The 18,576-nt window shown below is 49.6% G+C and overlaps 1 protein-coding gene across 1 annotated transcript; it reads left to right on the top strand.

Moving 5' to 3' along the window:
• Positions 1–840: 840 nt before the first annotated feature.
• On the top strand, positions 841–18,314 carry LOC124704526 (indole-3-acetaldehyde oxidase-like). Its single transcript, XM_047236796.1, has 7 exons — positions 841–979; positions 13,619–15,277; positions 15,672–15,934; positions 16,038–16,247; positions 16,324–16,542; positions 16,631–17,791; positions 17,889–18,314. Exons 1-7 carry the CDS (start codon positions 913–915, stop codon positions 18,297–18,299), a joined length of 3,990 nt encoding a protein of 1,329 aa, XP_047092752.1. The 5' UTR covers positions 841–912; the 3' UTR covers positions 18,300–18,314.
• Positions 18,315–18,576: the final 262 nt, after the last annotated feature.

The following is an 18,576-nucleotide window of genomic DNA, read 5'->3' as shown; positions in this document are numbered from 1 at the left end:
GATCAAATGAGTCTGGCCGTAGGTTTGTCCTCCGACACAAGCGAACATGGGAAAAACATAGCTAAATTTCTATCTGTGTGGTTCGAGCCAAAGAGATCATAACAAATACTCCCTCCATCTATAAATAGATGTCTGAGGTTGGATGTATCTAGACACTAAATAGCATCTAGATACACCTACATTTCAACAAATCTCAGACATCTATTTATAGACAGAGACAATTGATACCTTAAATAGGTGTGACAGTTAAAGATGCGCTTGTGATTCGGATGGCCCGAAGAAGGAGAATAATAAACGAGAGCGAGAGGGAACAATCCAGAGACGCCAGGAAGTACTGTAGATATGATTATCATCATCATGTATTCCCTTGCTTTCTGAGTTTGGACTGACTGATCTCCCGTATGGGGCCATTCGGTTGAGCACAAGCCAAGATCATGCGACCTGTGGCGGCGACTGACAGATTCAAAGGCAGGAAAAGCTCGCCAAGATGCCAGCATCGTGTGTACTCCGACCTTGTGTACAGAAGCCATCCCATTATTTTCCCGGTTGGATTGACCTTCTTCACTTGATCGCGCATGCATACGTGCGCGCTTAGCGCACCCACACGCCATTTCCCGTCACTTTCCCCCGTCCAAGGCCTGCTCGACGTCACTGCATAGCTCGGCGCCGCTCCAGCTATCCAGGCCCGTATAAAAAAACAACGATAGAGCCAGCCTCTGTGCTCCGCGCACTTTCTTGAGTGGCGTAGGATAGAGGAGGAGAGGCTGGGCTAGCTGTGCCGTCGTGCGGAGAGAGATGGGGTCGCTGGGGAAGGATGCGCCGTCATCGGCGGCGGCGGCACGGGAGGGCAGCTCGAGCGTGGTGCTGGCGGTGAACGGCGTGCGGCGCGAGGCCGCCGGCGTCCACCCGTCCATGACGCTGCTCGAGTTCCTCCGCACCAAGACGCCCGTCAGAGGACCCAAGCTCGGCTGCGGCGAAGGTACGTCGTCCATCGTCTCTTCTTCTTTCGCTTGATCAGTTCCTTCCCGGCGGCGAGAATCTCTAGCTGAGTAGACAAGCCGCGCGCGGATCGAGCCGGCTAGCTCGCGACGAGCCCGGCGGGCCATGCGAGGTAGTTGCTCTCGTTTGGATTCTTCGATCCGGTTTTCTCTAGTACGTGCGCGGTTCACGAGCGACGTGTATTTTTCTCCATCCCATACGTGCTACGTACGTGTACGTACACTACTACTACTATTCCCTTGATTGCATTCTTTCCTTTTCCTCTTCTTTTTCTCTGTGTATCGTACTTCACATCAGGTACAGAGATCGCTGAATATATATTGCCTTTTTCTGCAAATAAAATCTTTGCTTCCTCCTTCACGGTGCAGAACGATGTGGCACGATTGGTCGTATTCATACGGGTGCGTGCGTGGCATCTTCTTCGAGCGCTATCATAGGTCCATTAACCATTTGTCCAACAAATCTCCTCCTCGCTTTCTCCGGTCTCCGTGACACTGTCACCATCTGACAGAGATCCATGGCGAACAGACCAAACCAAGACAAAGTACACATCCTACCTGTTTTGTTCTTGGCGGCTCCATCTCGTGCACACCGCACACGACCTGTCTCGATCGCCACAGAAGATCTCTGTATTAACTTTTCAACCTGCTCTCAGAACTGGACAGCACAGACGATCACACTAATCACTACTCCACCTTCGCGGGACAAATTAAGTACTTAAAAACTGTAGTTTGAATAGTAGTATGCCATTATGCAGGCAAAAGGATATGCCTTGGCTCTTCACTTTTCTCATAGTGGAGTAGGCATACAATGAAATCAACAATATAGATTTGTTCAAAAAAATTAAAGAAAAACTTTTCGTAGGCATAGATCACTGGACCTTTCACTCTCGGCTTTGTACTTGTTTAGTTAGGGGCCATATGCAACTGAGAATATAGTATTATCTTAGCAACTTTGGAACGTGCATCAATTTGGTTGGTAGATAGCGATACTGTTATCAGTGGCAAACTTTTTGCCGCTAAGTCGGTACCGAACTTTGGCCCATATCAATCGAAAAAAAACATGTTGTGCAAGTTCAAAAAAAAAAATTGATTCATGAAATTATGAAAAAAAATATGGAAGAAGTGCCACGTTCGATCGAGACGAGCAGAAAATCAACTCTATGCCAACTGAAGTTAACTTAGGGCATGTACAATGCTATACTCTTAACTGGACGCTTAGAGAGAAAAACATTAATACCAAAAATTAGGAAATCATCTAAGCGCTCCTCTTTCCAATCGGAGGTGCTAATCGCCAACGCAAAAGTGCTTCTCTTGGCCCGCCGCACTCTGTGTTTTTCTATGTAGGAAGCCAAGCGCTTGCTGCACATGTTTGCGCCGACGCTACAACTAGCGTTGGGATTTGAGGCGTAACCGCTAATTGGCTGGGAAAACAATCCTGGCGCCCACCCTTACCGCCGCATGTTGTACTTTCCCTTACGGCCAATACATCGAGATGAACAGAGGAGCAGTGGCTCCAAGAGCGGTGTCTTCAATGGTGTTGGGACACTTTGTATAGCCCTTGAGAGGTTCTAAATATCCGTCGAGTGGCCATATTATATACTGATTTTCACTATTTGTCTCCTGTTGTGCTAGATTTGAGCCCACTTCGCCATTTTGACATGCTTCTCATTCTATGATTTACAAATCACTATCCCAATTATAGTTAATGATTTCTCGCCTATTTATACCAAACTTTTTTACCCATCCCGCCACTAATTGTAACTTATGTCATTATGTGACACATTAAATCAATATACTAGTAACATCTATCGTGTTGCTAGACATTAAGATAAATTCCTGTTAATAAATTTCATTATCGATCATTGAGATATTTTTGATGTGCTAAATTGAAAGTATATTCTCATAAAAATATTATGTTTGTTTAATTTTGGTAGAGGCATCTTTTCCTAGACGAGTTTATCAATATAGGTCAGTAAGAAATAACGGTACATGATTCATCCCATTTTTTTCTTATCGTTATTCCATCATATGCAGGCTTGCGCCACTTAATGAATTAAGATGTGTTTAAAGTTATGTATTTGAGTTAATATTTATCCTCACATATTTGAATAGTGTGCCAGTGTGTTCTAGAAGATGAGTAAATAGTATGTTCACAAGTACAACAGATATCTTACATATCTATGTATTTTCATATTTTTAACACATTTACGTGATACGGTCTTAATCATAGTTATCATAACCGTGATTCTGCCATGCGATTCTACAACCCAACTTGAGTGGTCTGGTTCTACGATTATAGTAAATAGTAAACAGAACCTACGATTTTACTATTTTGATAGTTAATTATGATCCTATAGTTTGCGATCTAACCATGTAGGTCCCGATCTGATTCAGAATTACTTACGATTCTCATGACCTTGGTCTTAGCTACAGATATTATGCCAATACAAAAAAATTGTCTATCACGTTGAGAGGACCATATTTTCGTCTCGGTTGGATTATCTGATCCGGTCTTTTCTAGTTGCACGAACGGTCCTTGCAAGGTAGGCAGAGTGGAGAGGAGAGATAAGCACAATGACACTATGTCAAACTAGGGTTTCGCACGAGCCGCCCAATGCCCAATGAGGGGACAGATAATGCGCCGTGGCTAGCTATGGCGTAAGGGCATCTCCAACCGCGCCACCCAAACGGACGCGCTGGGCCGTCCGTTTTGGGCCGTTTGGGTCGCCGCCCGGACACGCGGACAGCGGCCCGCGTCCGCGTGTCCGTTTGGGTCGCGCGCTGCGCCCAACGCGCGGACGCATCGCAAATTGGAGAAACACGAAAACAAATTTAAAAGGGCAAATTTAAACGATATTTGATTAAACATATGCCCTATTTTGGGCAAATTTAGTACATAGCCCTATTTTGGGCAAATAAAACTAACAAAAGAAGCCCCTATATGGGCTTTTAAATTGAAACTAAAATATAAACGAGAAAATAAAAAACCCTCTAGGGTTTGGTCGGCGGCGTGGTGGCCGCCGGTGCGCCGCCTAGCCCCCGTGGGCGTCGTCGGCGACGTCGTCGAGGTCCCCGGGCGGCGAGGCACCGTTGTGGCTCGGCCGCGCCGGGGACTCCGGCCGAGGAGACCACGGGGCCTCCTCCCACGGCGAGTGGGGGTCCGAGCCACCCGCGCCGCCCGGAGGCGCCGCTGCCTCTCCTGCCGGCGGCGCCGCCCGGCCTCCCGGCGCCGACTCCTCCGGCGGCGGCACCTCTCCTCTTGGCGGCGCTCGCTGCTCGGCGGCGCGGCGCCTGGCCTCCTCCCGCCGCGCCGTCTCCTCCTCCTCCTCCCGTCGCGCCTGGAGGGCCTGGTCGTAGAGCGCCCAGCCCTCCGCGTCCTCCACCTCCCGCCGCGCCGCCTCCTCCATTTCGGAGGTGCGAATGGCCGCATGGAGTTGCGGCCATTTCGCCTCCTCCTCCGCCGCCGAGACGATGAGGGCGGCGAGCAGGTCCGGGTCCTCCTCCGAGGACTCGGGCTTGGGCTCGAGCGACGGCGGCGGCGGTTGCGGCAATGCCGCGCCGCGGCGGCGGCCTCTCCGATGTGGAGGCCGCCTCGTCGCAGCGCCGGCGGCCGACGCCGACTGCTGCTGGCCTCGTCGTCGTTCGCTCCGGGAGCGAACCGTCGCTTCGGGGCCATGGCGGCGGTTTTTGCTCGGGGAGTGGAGTGGGGACTGGAGTGGAGGGCCGGATCCCTCCAATCCCCATTTAATAGACTCCCCGGTCACCGACGAGTGGGCCCAAGGGAGACGAGGGCGACCGACGCGCGGACGCGAGCGGACGGCGCGTGCCATCCGCGGCCACGCAAACCTAGCCCAGATTTGGGCCGGGTTTGCGTCGTTCCGGACGCCGCGGCCGTCCGCTTTTGCGGTGCGTCCCCGCGTTGGGCCGGGTTTTTGTCCGGCTGGACCCATCCGGACGCGCGGGCGCGGGATGGGTCGCGCGGTTGGAGATGCCCTAACACTCATTGATTGATTCAAGAGCATGGAAAATTTCACTGGATGCCACCACAAGTCCCCATCGTAAGTCCGTAGTCTAGTGTAATACGTTCTGGCCACATATGGACCTGGGTGACATATATGGACGATGCCTTTTCTTCTCTTTTATCTTTTTTTTTAAACAGAAGGCTGTAGCCCTGCCTTATAAATTAATAAGGCCGTTGCCGGCAAGAAGATACAAGATGCTGAAAACCAGCTAACAGGAACCGAAAACTACAAGCAAAACAAGAAAAAGGAGTGAAACACAGCTTGAGCTCCGAGACCATTGTCCAGTCTAGTGATCCGACTAGAGAGGCGTCGAAACTGGTGAAGAACACCGCCATTGAGGGAAACGCACCATCGTCAACCTCCAGAGGCCAAGCAAAGCCCAGGCACCATCCGTTTCCACCTCCAAAGAAAGCTCCCTGCTTTCTCGCCCCGGATCGGAGGGCACCGTACCTGTCGGAGGTAGATCGCTCTCCCTGAGCACGCATGGATAATGGGAGTTACCGCCATGAGGAAGACTCCGAGCACTCGCCTCGCCGCCACCCACGAACATCACAGCCACCCGCAGCACAAACCACCAAACCGAACCAAGCTGCCAGGAGTAAGCGAAGACGATGCATACCATCCTCCGCCGAGCTCATCCACCCAAACCCACAATCTCAAAACGACGCCTCCAACGATGGAACGGCACCACCCGGGCGCCGCCACCGTCCAAGCCAAAGCTTTGGGTTTTCACCCGAGATAGATAGGCAGGGAGGGAGGGGGTTATCACCTCGATGTCGCCTTCAGGAAGGAGAACGGCGCCGTCAGCATCATCGACGTCGCGGCCGCCACCGTCGGCCAAGGGTTTCCCCCGGTCCAGAGCCCACATCCGACCACACTTCCGCAGCCACCGGAGGCAGTCCGGGGCCGGGGAGGTGCGACGAGCACCGCAGGGAGGAGAAGCCTCCATCTTCAGATCTGGTCGGAGGCCCAACGGGGCGACCTCCACACCACGCCCGCACCCGCCGCCCCCTTCACCGCCCACACGGCCAAAGGGAGCGGACCGCGACGATCGGCACCGGCCGCCGCCGTCGGGCCGGCGGTGCCCCACCTAGCGCCCAGGGCCGCCGCCCTGGAGTCCTGGCCCCAACCCGGACGACGGAGGCCTTCAAGCCCCGGCCACCACCTCCCAGCGCCGGCGAGGCCACGCCGGAGAGGGGGACAGGGGGATCGGGCCGACCTCGCCCAGCGGCGGAGGCCACCCCCGCGCGGCCGTCGTCCTCCCTACAACAGCGCACGGGGGGCCGGAGGAGAGATCCCCGCCACCCCCATCACCGGCGTCGCACGGCCTTGCCGGCGGCCGCCTCCAGGGGCAACGAGGGGAGAGGAGGGGGAGGAGGGAGGCGGCGGCTGCGGGATTAGGGTTTCGTACGTGGATCTTTTATCTTCGAAGGGGAAGGATGATGTTTCAGTACAGGATCATCGGTCCAAAATTACCCTGGTACGTGGCCTTGACCTTGTTGACGTGCTCGTACGTGCGCGCTGAGCGCACCCGCACGCCATTTCCCGTCGATTTCCCCAACGCCGACGTCACTGCATAGCTTAGCCCGCTCAATCGCTATACGTGCCTCGCCGCTCTAGCTATTAAGTCCGTAAAAGACGGCGCCTTCCTCTGTGCCCCGCGCACTTTCTTGAGAGGGGAGGTGACTGGTCGGGTTCTGCTGTCGAGGAGAGAGATGGGGTCATTGGGGAAGGATGCGGCGGCGGCGGGAGAGAGCTCGCGGGTGGTGCTGGCGGTGAACGGCGTGCGGCGCGAGGCGGCCGGCGTTCACCCGTCCATGACGCTGCTCGAGTTCCTCCGCACCAAGACGCCGGTCCGGGGACCCAAGCTCGGCTGCGGCGAAGGTATGAGCACTCCCGCTCAACGATTGGTCGTATTAGCGGGATTGGTCGTACCATTAACCATTTAGCGGGATTGGTCGTACCATACGTGCGCGTGCGTGGCATCTTCTTTGAGCGCTATCGTAGGTCCATTAACCATTTAGCCAACAAATCTTCTCGCTCCATGACATCTCCGTGACAATGTCACCGTCGGACAGAGATCCATGGAGAACAGACCAAACCAAGACAAAGTACACAACCTAGCTGTTCTGTTCTTGGATGCTTACCTTTGCTTGCCGGCCAGGGGCGGCTCCATCTCCTGCACGCTGTTGTTCAAAAAAAAGAAAAAAAATCTCCTGCACGCTGCACACCACACTCGACCTGCCTCGATGGCCACAGCAGATCTCGGTACTGACTTTCCAACGTTCTCTCGACACTTGACACAACAGACAATCACACTAATCACTACTCCACCTTTGCGGGACAAAGTACATAAAAGCTGTAGTTTGAATAATAGTATGCCATTATGCATGCAAAAGGATATGTCTTAGACCAACCTGAGGTTGGATGATTAGAAAGGTGTGCTGTACCCCCATTCTATCAGAGTTTAAACTCCAATTTTGACATATATTCAATCAGTGGGAGACCCGGATGCAAGTTCACAGGCACCATCCGTTGACAGCGAGACGTTAGCGGTGATTTCGTCAATTTCAAGATTCAATCCGCCGGTTCAATCTTCTTGAGGTGTTCATAGGAGTAGGACGTGCGTGTGCGAGTTCATAAGGGTGAGTGTATGCGCGTGTATGTGAGCGTATGTGTTTGTACTGTGTAAAAAAGATATGTCTTCTCCCTTCACTTTTCTCATAGTGGAGTAGGCCTGCAATTAGATAGAAAATCAAGGTTTGTTTCCAGATTTTTTTGAAAAACTTTTCATAGGCATGCAAGGCAATCAATCATCCCAAACCACTGGACCTTTCACTCTCCGATTTGTACTTGTTTATTCTTTTAGTTAGGTGGTCAATTTGGTAGAAGCAATATTGCTACTACTAGCAAAAATTTTGCCTAAAAGTTAGTATCGACCTTTGGCCCATATAAATGTTAGAAAAAGCTAAAGTAGGGCTACATATACCATAAGTTCAAAAGAAAATTATCTTTATTTTTTGGTTCATAAAATTTTGAAAAAATGGATGATTTTCCACCATTCGATCAAGACAATTTTTTTTAGCTCTATCACATCTGAAATTTTCAATTGCGCTCAATGCTATAGAGGAGCAACGTCCTCCAAGACCAGGGTCGCCAATGGTGTCCAGACACTTTATGTAGTCCCCGAAAGTTCCTAAATATTCGTCGAGTGACCATATTATATACTGATTTTCACTATTTGCCTCATGTTTTCTCGTTGTATGAGCTAGATTTGAGTCTAATTCGTCATTTTGACATGGTCATCATTGTACAATTTACAAATAACTGTGCCAACTACACTCAAGAATTTCTCGCCTATTTATACCAAACTTTTTTACCCATCCTGCCACTAACTATAACTTATGTCAATATGTAACACACTAAGTTTATATGCTAGTAACATCTATCTTTTTTTATTGTGAAACCGTGAACATCTATCGTGTTGCTACACATTAAGATACAATGTTTATTATAAATTTCATTATGGATCATTGAGATATTTTTCATATGCTAAATGGAAAGTATATTTCCATACAAATTTTTCTTTTTAAAATTTAAATAGAGCCATTTTTCTAGATGAGTTTATCAATATACGTTTTTCGAATCGCTATTCCATCATATGCTGGCTTGCGCCACTTAATGCATTAAGATGTGTTTAAAGGTATGTATTTGAGTTAATATTTATCCTAATATATAGCGTGCCAGTGTGTTCCAGAAAATGAGGAAATAGTATCTTCACAAGTACAACAAATATCCTAAATATCTGTGTATTTTGGTATTTTTAACACATAGTACGTGATACGGTGTTAATCATAGTTATCATAACTGTGATTCTACCTTGCGATTCTACAACCAAAATTAAGTCGACCGGTTCTACGATTATAGTAAACAAAATCTACGATTTTACTATTTTGATAGTTATGATCCTATAGTTTGCAATGTAGCCATATAAGTTTCGATCTGATTCAGAAGTACGATTCTCACAACCATTGTCTTAACTACAGATATCATGCTAATATAAAAATTGTGCATCGCGTTGGGACCAATATTTTGGTCTCGTTTCGATTATTCGATCCGGTCTTTTCTAGTTGCATGCACGGTCCTTGCTAGTGATAGGGTGCGTCATGTATTAAGGTCGACTGAGTTTTCCCCGTAGGAAGGCGTACCTAGGGAAGAAATAAAGAAAATTAGGCATTTCTGTTCTATACAGGTGCACGTAAGCATCACGACACGTAGCAAGCCGATTTTTTTTTTTTTTGAGAAGCCGACTCTGTTGGTAAATTTTTATGTTTTACCCTTCCTCTTTTAGTCCTGGTTCTAGACTAAATACACAGATATTTAGACTTGTATTTAGACGCAATACACTTGTATTTAGACGCGATTTAGTTTATAGGTAAATAGGAATCTAGACAAGTACTATATCTATCAAATCTATCAAGGTAGGCAGAGTGGAGAGGAGTGATAAGCTCGGATTCAAACTAGGGTTTCGCAGGAGCCGTCCAAGGAGGGGACGGATAATTCGCCGTGGCTAGCTATGCCGTAGCACTCATTGACTTATTCAAGAGCAGGAAAAGTTCACTGGATGCCATCACAAGTCCCCATCGTACGTGCGTAGTCTAGTGTAAGTTCTGGCCAGATGGACCTGGGTAACATATATGGACGATGCTTTTTCTTCTCTTTTATCTTCGAAGGGGAAGGACGATGTTTCTGTACATGATCATCGGCAAAATTTCGCCCGGTGGCCTCGACCTTGTTGACGTGCTCGTACGTGCGCGCGGAGCGCACCCGCACGCCATTTCCCGTCGCTTTCCCCAAGGCCGACGTCACTGCATAGCTTAGCCGACTCAATCGCTATACGTGCCTCGCCGACTGCCGCTCCAGCCAGGCCGTATAAAGGACAGAGCGTTCCTCTGTGCCCCGCGCACTTTCTTCAGTGGTGCAGGAGAGGAGCGGACTGGTCGGGTTGTGCTGTCCAGGAGAGAGATGGGGTCGTTGGGGAAGGATGCGCCGGCGGCGGGGGAGAGCTCGGGTGTGGTGCTGGCGGTGAACGGCGTGCGCCGCGAGGCGGCCGGCGTCCACCCGTCCATGACGCTGCTCGAGTTCCTCCGCACCAAGACGCCGGTCCGGGGACCCAAGCTCGGCTGCGGCGAAGGTATGACCGTATGAGCACCCCCACTCGACGATTCCATCGTTTTTCTTTTCATTTTCAGTTCGTTCCTGTGAGAATCTTCAGCGCTCTAGGCGCGGTTTGAGGCGGCTCGAACGTAACGGCGAGCTCGGACGACCATGCGAGTTGCTCTCATTTGGATTGCTCGATCCGATTTTCTCTAGTACGCGCTCTTCGATAGAGTTTTTTTTTCCGATAGAGCTAACTTCGTTTACGAGCGACGTGTATTTTCCTCCACACCACACGTAGGTACGTGTGTAGGAGAAATGAAGGGAGAGATATATCATGGGAATTACTCCCTCTATAGTAAAATAACTGGCGCAAGTTTGGCTAAAATAGAAAATATTTATGTGGTCTAGATACTTGTAAATCTACACAAATCTGTAACACTTATTTTCCTTTGGAGAAAGTAATTATAATTATTACAGATTTGCTAGTTCTCAGCTTTTCACTCAAGTCATACACTGTTCGATTGCATTGTGATTCGTGCATATATGAGTTGGAAGTTTGGTTGTAAGTGGGAGTTGGGACAACGGTTTTTCATTGCAAGTGTGGTCGCAATTTAAAGATATAATTCATAATCTGGCCCATAGATTGCTTTATAATTCGTGCTAGTATTAAATTTAGAATATGAGTTATAACTGAGATTTGATAACACCATCTAACTAACTAAAAAACTAATATAGCTGCCGCGCCGGACTACTATACCCCTGATTACATCCTCCTCTTCTTATTTTGTGCTAGGTTTTGTATCGCTATCTGCTTCATTCATCACGTACATGTATAGATGGCAAACGAATGTCGAGTATAGTTTCCTTTTTCTACAATTTTCTTTGCTCTCTCCTTGACGGCACACACGGATTCGGTGATCGGTCCTATCATACGTGTGCGTGCGTGGCATCTTTTTTGTCCCTCTTCTTTGAGCGCTATCGTACGTACGTCAATTATCCATCCAACGAACAAATGTCCTCGCTTTCTACGGCCTCCGTGTGAGCACGCGTCAATGTCACGATCTGATGGAGATTGGCGAACAGTCGGCCAATCTCCATCCTGTTTTGCTATTCATGCTACTCCTGCTTGCCGGCCATGGGCGACTCCATCTCCTGCACACTGCACACGACCTGCCTCGCCACAGGAGATCTCGGTACTGGCTTTCCAACGTGCTCTCAACACTTAAATCACACACGATCACACTAATCACTACATACATATGCCTTTCACTTATCTAGCTAATCCAAATATGTATTTATTCGATATTAACCTATAATTAAGGGAACAGTGAACTAGGGGATTAACGATACTTTATACAGCTCAATGATGCAGGCAAATTAAAGGATATGTGTTGTCTGTTTACTTTTCTCATATATAGTGGAGTAGGCATGCAATGAGATCAACAATCTCGATTTGTTCAAGATTATTAGAAGTACTGTTAGTAGGCATGAAATGAGATCAACAATCTAGATTTGTTCAAGATTATTAAAAGTACTGTTAGTAGGCATGCAATGAGATCAACAATCTAGATTTGTTCAAGATTATTAGAAGTACTGTTAGTAGGCATGCAAGGCAATCACTCGCCCCACATTATTGGACCTTTCACTATCTGGACACTTATTTATTCTTTTAATTAGGTGGTCAGGTCCCATATGCAACTGAGAGTATAAAATCTTAGGAACTTTGGCACGTGTATCAATTTGGTACATGGAGAGATATTTTCTCACTACCAAACTTTTTGCAAAGAAGTTAGTACCGAACTTTGAGGCCAACAATGATTTTATATTTTTTTCGTTTCACAAAAGTCTGATAGGAATGACTTCTCGCCGCTCTACGAAGATAGCTACAGGGCAGCTCTATAACAGCCGGAGTAAACTTGTCCATACTCGACCGAGACGAGTAGAGGATCAACGGATTCCGAAAGAGATCTTTCTAGTGGTGTCAGTGACTTTTATATACCCGATGAGGGCATAATATGATATATTTAGTTAATATCGTAGCCGTTAATATTCCCTTTTATATTAGCTCAAACTTAGTAAGCTTTGACTGTTGACCAAATTTGTATAACATATATTTTGGGACAGAGGGAGTAAACCCACCAGGTGAAGACAACCCTCAAAAGCTATTTTCTAGTCTTTTGGTTATGAAATTGGGCACCGTTAAACTTACGAAGTATGTTATGGAAAACATATGTCCCTCACATTTTTTCTTTAAATTAAATCATGAGCCATTGATGGATATTTTTGCGGTTTACATAAAAAGTGCCTCATCTACACGCACTCTTTTATTATTAGTGTAATTTCTTCTCCGTAGTGGAGTAGGCCTGCAATGAGATCAACAATCCAGATTTGTTCAAGATAAAAAGAAAAAAAAAAACACTCCGATTTGCACTCACCCAACCCACATTATTGGACCTTCCACTTTCCGATTTGCACTTGTTTACTCTTCTTGCTAGGTGGTCAGGCCCCATATATGCAACAAATAATATAGCCTTATCAAGTTTGGCTTTTTGGCACGTGTATCAGTTTGCTACATCAAGATATTGCAATCACTAGCAAACTTTCGCCCATATCCTACAAAGAGAATCACTCCTTTCAAGCTTAAACTTATCTACAAGCCAGCATAAGCTTAAGTATAAAAATACTCCTTCTATTCCAAAGTATGTGGCATCTAAATTTAGTTTAAAAAGTTTTACACTTTCTAATTTTAAATATTTACACAAGAATATGAAGATCTACAATACCAAATAAATATTGATAGATCCATAATATGATATATTTGGTCAATATCGTAGCCGTTAATATTCCCTTCTATATTAGCTCAAACTTAGTAACCTTTGACTGATGACCACCACCTGGTGGGTTTACTCCCTCACCAAATTGTTTCCAAATTTGGTCATGTTATTTTGATATGTTTCGTACTTTTAATATATTGTTGATGTTGTAATATTTTAATGAAAGTCATGTTATTTTGCAAAGGGCATGATATCTTAAAAAAAGTATCACAAAAATAATCTTTAAATATGGAAACAATAATTTAATGTTCACAAATATAAATAATTATGACATGATAGGTATGCTTAATTAAGAGCCTAAGAAATATAGAAGGGCGATAAAAGGAGGATTAACATTTGTTCACAAGCTTTTGATGAATAAATGTAAAATTGAATTGAATATTCTGAATGATTCAGATCAAGAGTATCCAAAATAGCCCATGATTTTATATCGGTATAAAATGTTTGATTTCCAATTTGCCAAATTTAGCAAAATGTTCTGTTACATTCTTGATCATTTTTAGGTAGACAGATGCAGCCGGTTTCGTTTCAGCGGATACGACGATAACCAGTGGTGTTTCTGATTTACCGCTGATTTACGATGTCGCGTTGCTGCGTGCAGGTGGATGCGGCGCATGCGTGGTCCTGATCTCGAAGTACGACGCGGCCACCGACGACGTGACCGAGTTCTCGGCGAGCTCCTGCCTGACGCTCGTCGGCAGCCTGAACCACTGCTCGGTGACCACCAGCGAGGGCATCGGCAACACCCGCGATGGCTACCACCCGGTGCAGCAGCGCCTCGCCGGCTTCCACGCCTCCCAGTGCGGCTTCTGCACCCCCGGCATGTGCATGTCCATCTTCTCCGCGCTCGTCAAGGCCGACAGGCCTGGCGCCACCGGCGATGCAGCCCCGGCGCCGACCGGGTTCTCCAAGCTCACCTGCTCCGAGGCCGAGCACGCCGTCTCCGGCAACCTCTGCCGCTGCACCGGCTACCGGCCCATCGTTGACACCTGCAAGAGCTTCGCCGCCGACGTCGACCTCGAGGACCTCGGCCTCAACTCCTTCTGGAAGAAAGGCGCCGACCGCGCCGACGTCGACAAGCTGCCGGCATACTCTGCTGGTGCCGTGTGCACATTCCCCGACTTCCTCAAGGCCGAGATCAAGTCCTCCCTGGAACATCAAACGAACGATGTCCAGGCGGTGATCGCCAGCGACGATGGCTGGTACCATCCCAAGAGTATCCAGGAGCTCCACAGCCTCTTCGACGCCAACTGGTTCGATGAAACTTCAGTCAAGATCGTGGCGTCCAACACCGGCGCCGGGGTGTACAAGGAGCAAGACCTCTACGAGAAGTACATCGACATCAAAGGGATCCCGGAGCTGTCGGTCATCGACAGGAGCGGCAAGGGGGTGGAGATCGGGGCGGCCGTGTCCATCGCCAAAGCCATCGATGTCTTCTCCGATGGCACTCCGGTGTTCAGAAAGATCGCCGGTCACCTCGGCAAGGTGGCCTCCCCGTTCGTCCGGAACACAGCGACCATCGGCGGCAACCTGATCATGGCGCAGCGACTACGGTTCCCGTCGGACATCGCCACCGTCCTCCTCGCCGCTGGCTCAACGGTGACCATCCACACGGCTTCCAAGATGCTCTGCCTCACGCTGGAGGAGTTCCTGGAGCAGCCTCCCTGCGATGCCAAGACTATTCTGCTCAGCATATTTGTCCCTGATTGGGGGTCAGACAGTGTCATCTTTGAGACCTCTCGAGCAGCTCCGAGACCGTTCGGCAATGCTGTCTCCTATGTCAATTCTGCATTCCTGGCAAGGACTTCAGGGGACCTCCTCATCGAGGAAATCTGCCTCGCGTTCGGCGCTTTCGGTGTCGATCACGCGATCCGGGCTCGGAAGGTTGAGGACTTCTTGAAGGGGAAATCAGTGAGTGCGCCTGTGATACTTGAAGCAGTTCAGTTGCTCAAAGATGTTATCACGCCGTCAGGAGACACCACACACCCGGAGTACAGAGTCAGCTTGGCTGTCAGTTTCTTGTTCACTTTCCTGTCTTCACTAAGCAAGGACCTGGTTGAACCGACAAAGGATATTATCCCCAACGGTTCTGATGTTAATGGGATCATGAATGGTAGCACTGAGTACTTGCCTGAGAAGAATGCTGAGGTCGCTAGCGATGACTTGCCGATTCGCTCTAGGCAAGAACTTGTTTTCACCGACGAATACAAACCTGTCGGCAAACCAATCACAAAAGCCGGGGCAGAGCTACAGGCTTCAGGTATAATCTTAGACCTTTAACTTTCGAGTTTACTTCAACTACTTTGCACTCTATCTCTTCAATTACAAGTGTTAGTACTTCTTGACAGTGTAGGTCAACCTTATAACTTAATGGCCTGGCCCTTGAGTGCTTAACTCTAGATTTCTATAGCCTGAACTTCTGAGCATTGTTTATGGTTATATTTTGTTCAGAACAAGATATTTTGATAGTTCTTTTCTTCAAGACACAGATCACTTGGTAGTTCTTTTTGTTCATCTCTAGTATACTTGTCCAGTCAATGCTGAACCATCTGCTATGCTTAATCCCTGGATATATTACCTCCACATTTTTGGTGGCACCTTTAGCTTCTTTATCCCCAAGCATGCACTTGACAATAATCTTGGTTCTTGTCCAGGTGAGGCTGTGTATGTTGATGACATCCCTGCTCCCAAGGATTGCCTCTATGGAGCATTTATCTACAGCACACACCCTCATGCTCATATAAAGGGTGTCAACTTCAAATCATCTTTGGCTGCACAAAAGGTCATCACGGTTATCTCTGCAAAGGACATTCCTGCCGGTGGAAAGAACGTTGGATCAGTCTTCCCGAAACTCGGAGAAGAGGTGCTCTTCGGTGATCCGGTTTCGGAATTTGCTGGTCAAAATATTGGCGTTGTGGTACTCTCTTCTTAACCACCTCAACTCAATTTCAGAAAAAGGAACCCAACGTTTTGAAAAAAACTGTTTGAGCTTACAATTTTGTTGCCTTGCTCTTATTCAGATCGCTGAAACACAGAAGTACGCCTATATGGCAGCAAAGCAAGCTGTCATCGAGTACAGTACCGAGAATCTTGAGCCGCCAATTCTGACAATAGAGGATGCTATCCAACATAACAGCTACTTCCATCCTCCCCCATTTTTGGTTCCTCGGCCAGTTGGGGACTTCGACAAGGGGGTGTCTGAAGCTGATCACAAGATATTGTCAGGAGAGGTACACACTTCATTCCAGGATGCTACAGTTAGCTTGTGACAATCCCCAATATATACTCACACATAGTATCCCACAGGTGAAACTTGAGTCCCAGTACTACTTCTACATGGAGACGCAGACCGCTTTGGCCATCCCGGACGAAGATAACTGTATCACCATCTACTCCTCGACGCAGATACCCGAAGTCACTCAGAATATCGTCGCAGACCTCCTCGGCCTACCGTACCACAATGTTCGTATCATCACGAGAAGAGTTGGCGGTGGCTTTGGTGGGAAGGCAATGAAAGGATGCCATGTAAGTTCCCCAACAATTTGGACAATTTGTTTGCAATTGGTAGTACAATAATCTTCTGATCATGGAGGAATTATTTTGTGTTCTTCAGGTGGCATGTGCGTGTGCACTTGCAGCCTACAAGCTGCGGCGCCCTGTCCGGATGTACCTTGACCGCAAGACGGACATGATCATGGCCGGAGGGCGGCACCCCATGAAGGTGAAGTACTCCGTCGGGTTCAAGTCGGACGGCACTCTGACAGCTCTACACATGGACCTCGGGATCAACGCCGGTATATCGCCCGACATGAGCCCGTTGATGCCGTCGGCCATCATCGGCTCCCTGAAGAAGTACAACTGGGGCGCCCTGGCCTTCGACGTCAAGGTGTGCAAGACCAACGTGTCGTCCAAGTCGGCGGTGCGGGCACCCGGCGACGTGCAGGGCTCCTTCATTGCGGAGGCCATCATCGAGCACGTTGCGTCGACGCTCGGCACCGACACCAATGCCGTCCGGAGGAAGAACCTCCACGGCATCGAGAGCCTCACGGCGTTCTACGGGGACGCCGTGGGGGATGCCGCCACGTACAGCCTCGTCGACATGTTCGACAGGCTCGCCGCGTCGCCGGAGTACCGGAGCAGGGCGGCGGCCGTGGAGCGGTTCAACGGCACCAGCAAGTGGAAGAAGCGCGGCATCTCGTGCGTGCCGATCACTTACGAGGTGAGGCTTCGGCCATCGCCCGGGAAGGTATCGATCATGAACGACGGGTCCATCGCCGTCGAGGTCGGCGGCGTGGAGATCGGGCAGGGACTGTACACCAAGGTGAAGCAGATGACAGCGTTCGGGCTGGCGGAGCTCGTCCCCGACGCCGACGGGCTCCTGGACAAGGTGCGCGTGATCCAGGCCGACTCGCTGAGCATGGTCCAGGGCGGCTTCACCGGCGGCAGCACCACCTCCGAGGTCAGCTGCGAGGCTGTCCGGCTGTCGTGCGCCACGCTCGTCGAGCGCCTCAAGCCCATCAAGGAGAGCATGGAGGCCAAATCCGGCGCGGCGGCGCCGTGGAGCGCCTTGATCGCCCAGGCGTCGATGGCGAGCGTGAACCTGTCGGCGCACGCCTACTGGACGCCCGACCCGGCTTTCGTAAAATACATCAACTACGGCGCCGGCGTCAGCGAGGTGGAGATCGACGTGCTGACCGGCGCGACGACGATCCTGAGGAGCGACCTCCTGTACGACTGCGGGCAGAGCCTGAACCCGGCGGTGGACCTCGGCCAGGTGAGCTCGCGCGCCGCCGACCAACCGAGATGCATGCATGGAGATTGTTTGTCGCGTGATCTGATCTTAACTGTTTTTCTGTCGAACACTCTCTCAGGTGGAGGGCTCGTTCGTGCAAGGTGTGGGCTTCTTCACGAGCGAGGAGTACGCGACGAACGCGGACGGGATGGTGATCAACGACGGCACGTGGACGTACAAGATCCCCACGGTGGACACCATCCCCAAGCAGCTCAACGTGGAGCTCATCAACAGCGCGCGCGACCACAAGCGGGTGCTCTCCTCCAAGGCCTCCGGCGAGCCGCCGCTGCTGCTGGCCGCGTCCGTGCACTGCGCCATGCGGGAGGCCATCCGGGCCGCCAGGACCCAGTTCTCCGCCGACTCGCCGCTCACGTTCCAGATGGACGTGCCCGCCACCATGGCCCACGTCAAGGAGCTCTGCGGCCTCGACGTCGTCGAGAGGCACCTCCAGAGCCTCTCCGCCGCCGCCATCGCCCCGGCCAAGGCGTGATGCTGTTTCAAACAGCCTGTTTGTCAGTTGTGTAGACGAGCCAGGTTTTGGGACAACAATGGCCGGTGTGCTTGTGTCATGCTGTGTATAAAAGAGGGACGTAATAAAATTATCGACGTGGATTAATTTCAAACGTTGGATTCTCATCTGACGGATGACAGTTCGCATACTGCGTTCCTGCTCCATGTCGACAGATTAAAATCGGGAACAATGCAACGGGGTGAATGCGAGGCTCATGACATCAACAATTTGGCACCGCCGCAGGCTGCGGCAAGGG

Source organism: Lolium rigidum, chromosome 3 (genome assembly GCF_022539505.1).
Source record: "Lolium rigidum isolate FL_2022 chromosome 3, APGP_CSIRO_Lrig_0.1, whole genome shotgun sequence".
Classification (NCBI taxonomy): domain Eukaryota; kingdom Viridiplantae; phylum Streptophyta; class Magnoliopsida; order Poales; family Poaceae; genus Lolium; species Lolium rigidum.
The sequence above is the reverse complement of the archived record's forward strand: the minus strand, read 5'-3'. Positions and strand labels throughout refer to the sequence as shown.

Excerpts from the sequence above, each read along its gene's own strand:
- LOC124704526 (XM_047236796.1), top strand. The coding sequence starts at position 913 with ATGACGCTGCTCGAGTTCCTCCGCACCAAGACGCCCGTCAGAGGACCC. Across the intron at positions 16,248-16,323 it reads ACAAGATATTGTCAGGAGAG|GTGAAACTTGAGTCCCAGTA; the intron begins GTACACACTTCA and ends AGTATCCCACAG. Across the intron at positions 17,792-17,888 it reads CGGCGGTGGACCTCGGCCAG|GTGGAGGGCTCGTTCGTGCA; the intron begins GTGAGCTCGCGC and ends ACACTCTCTCAG.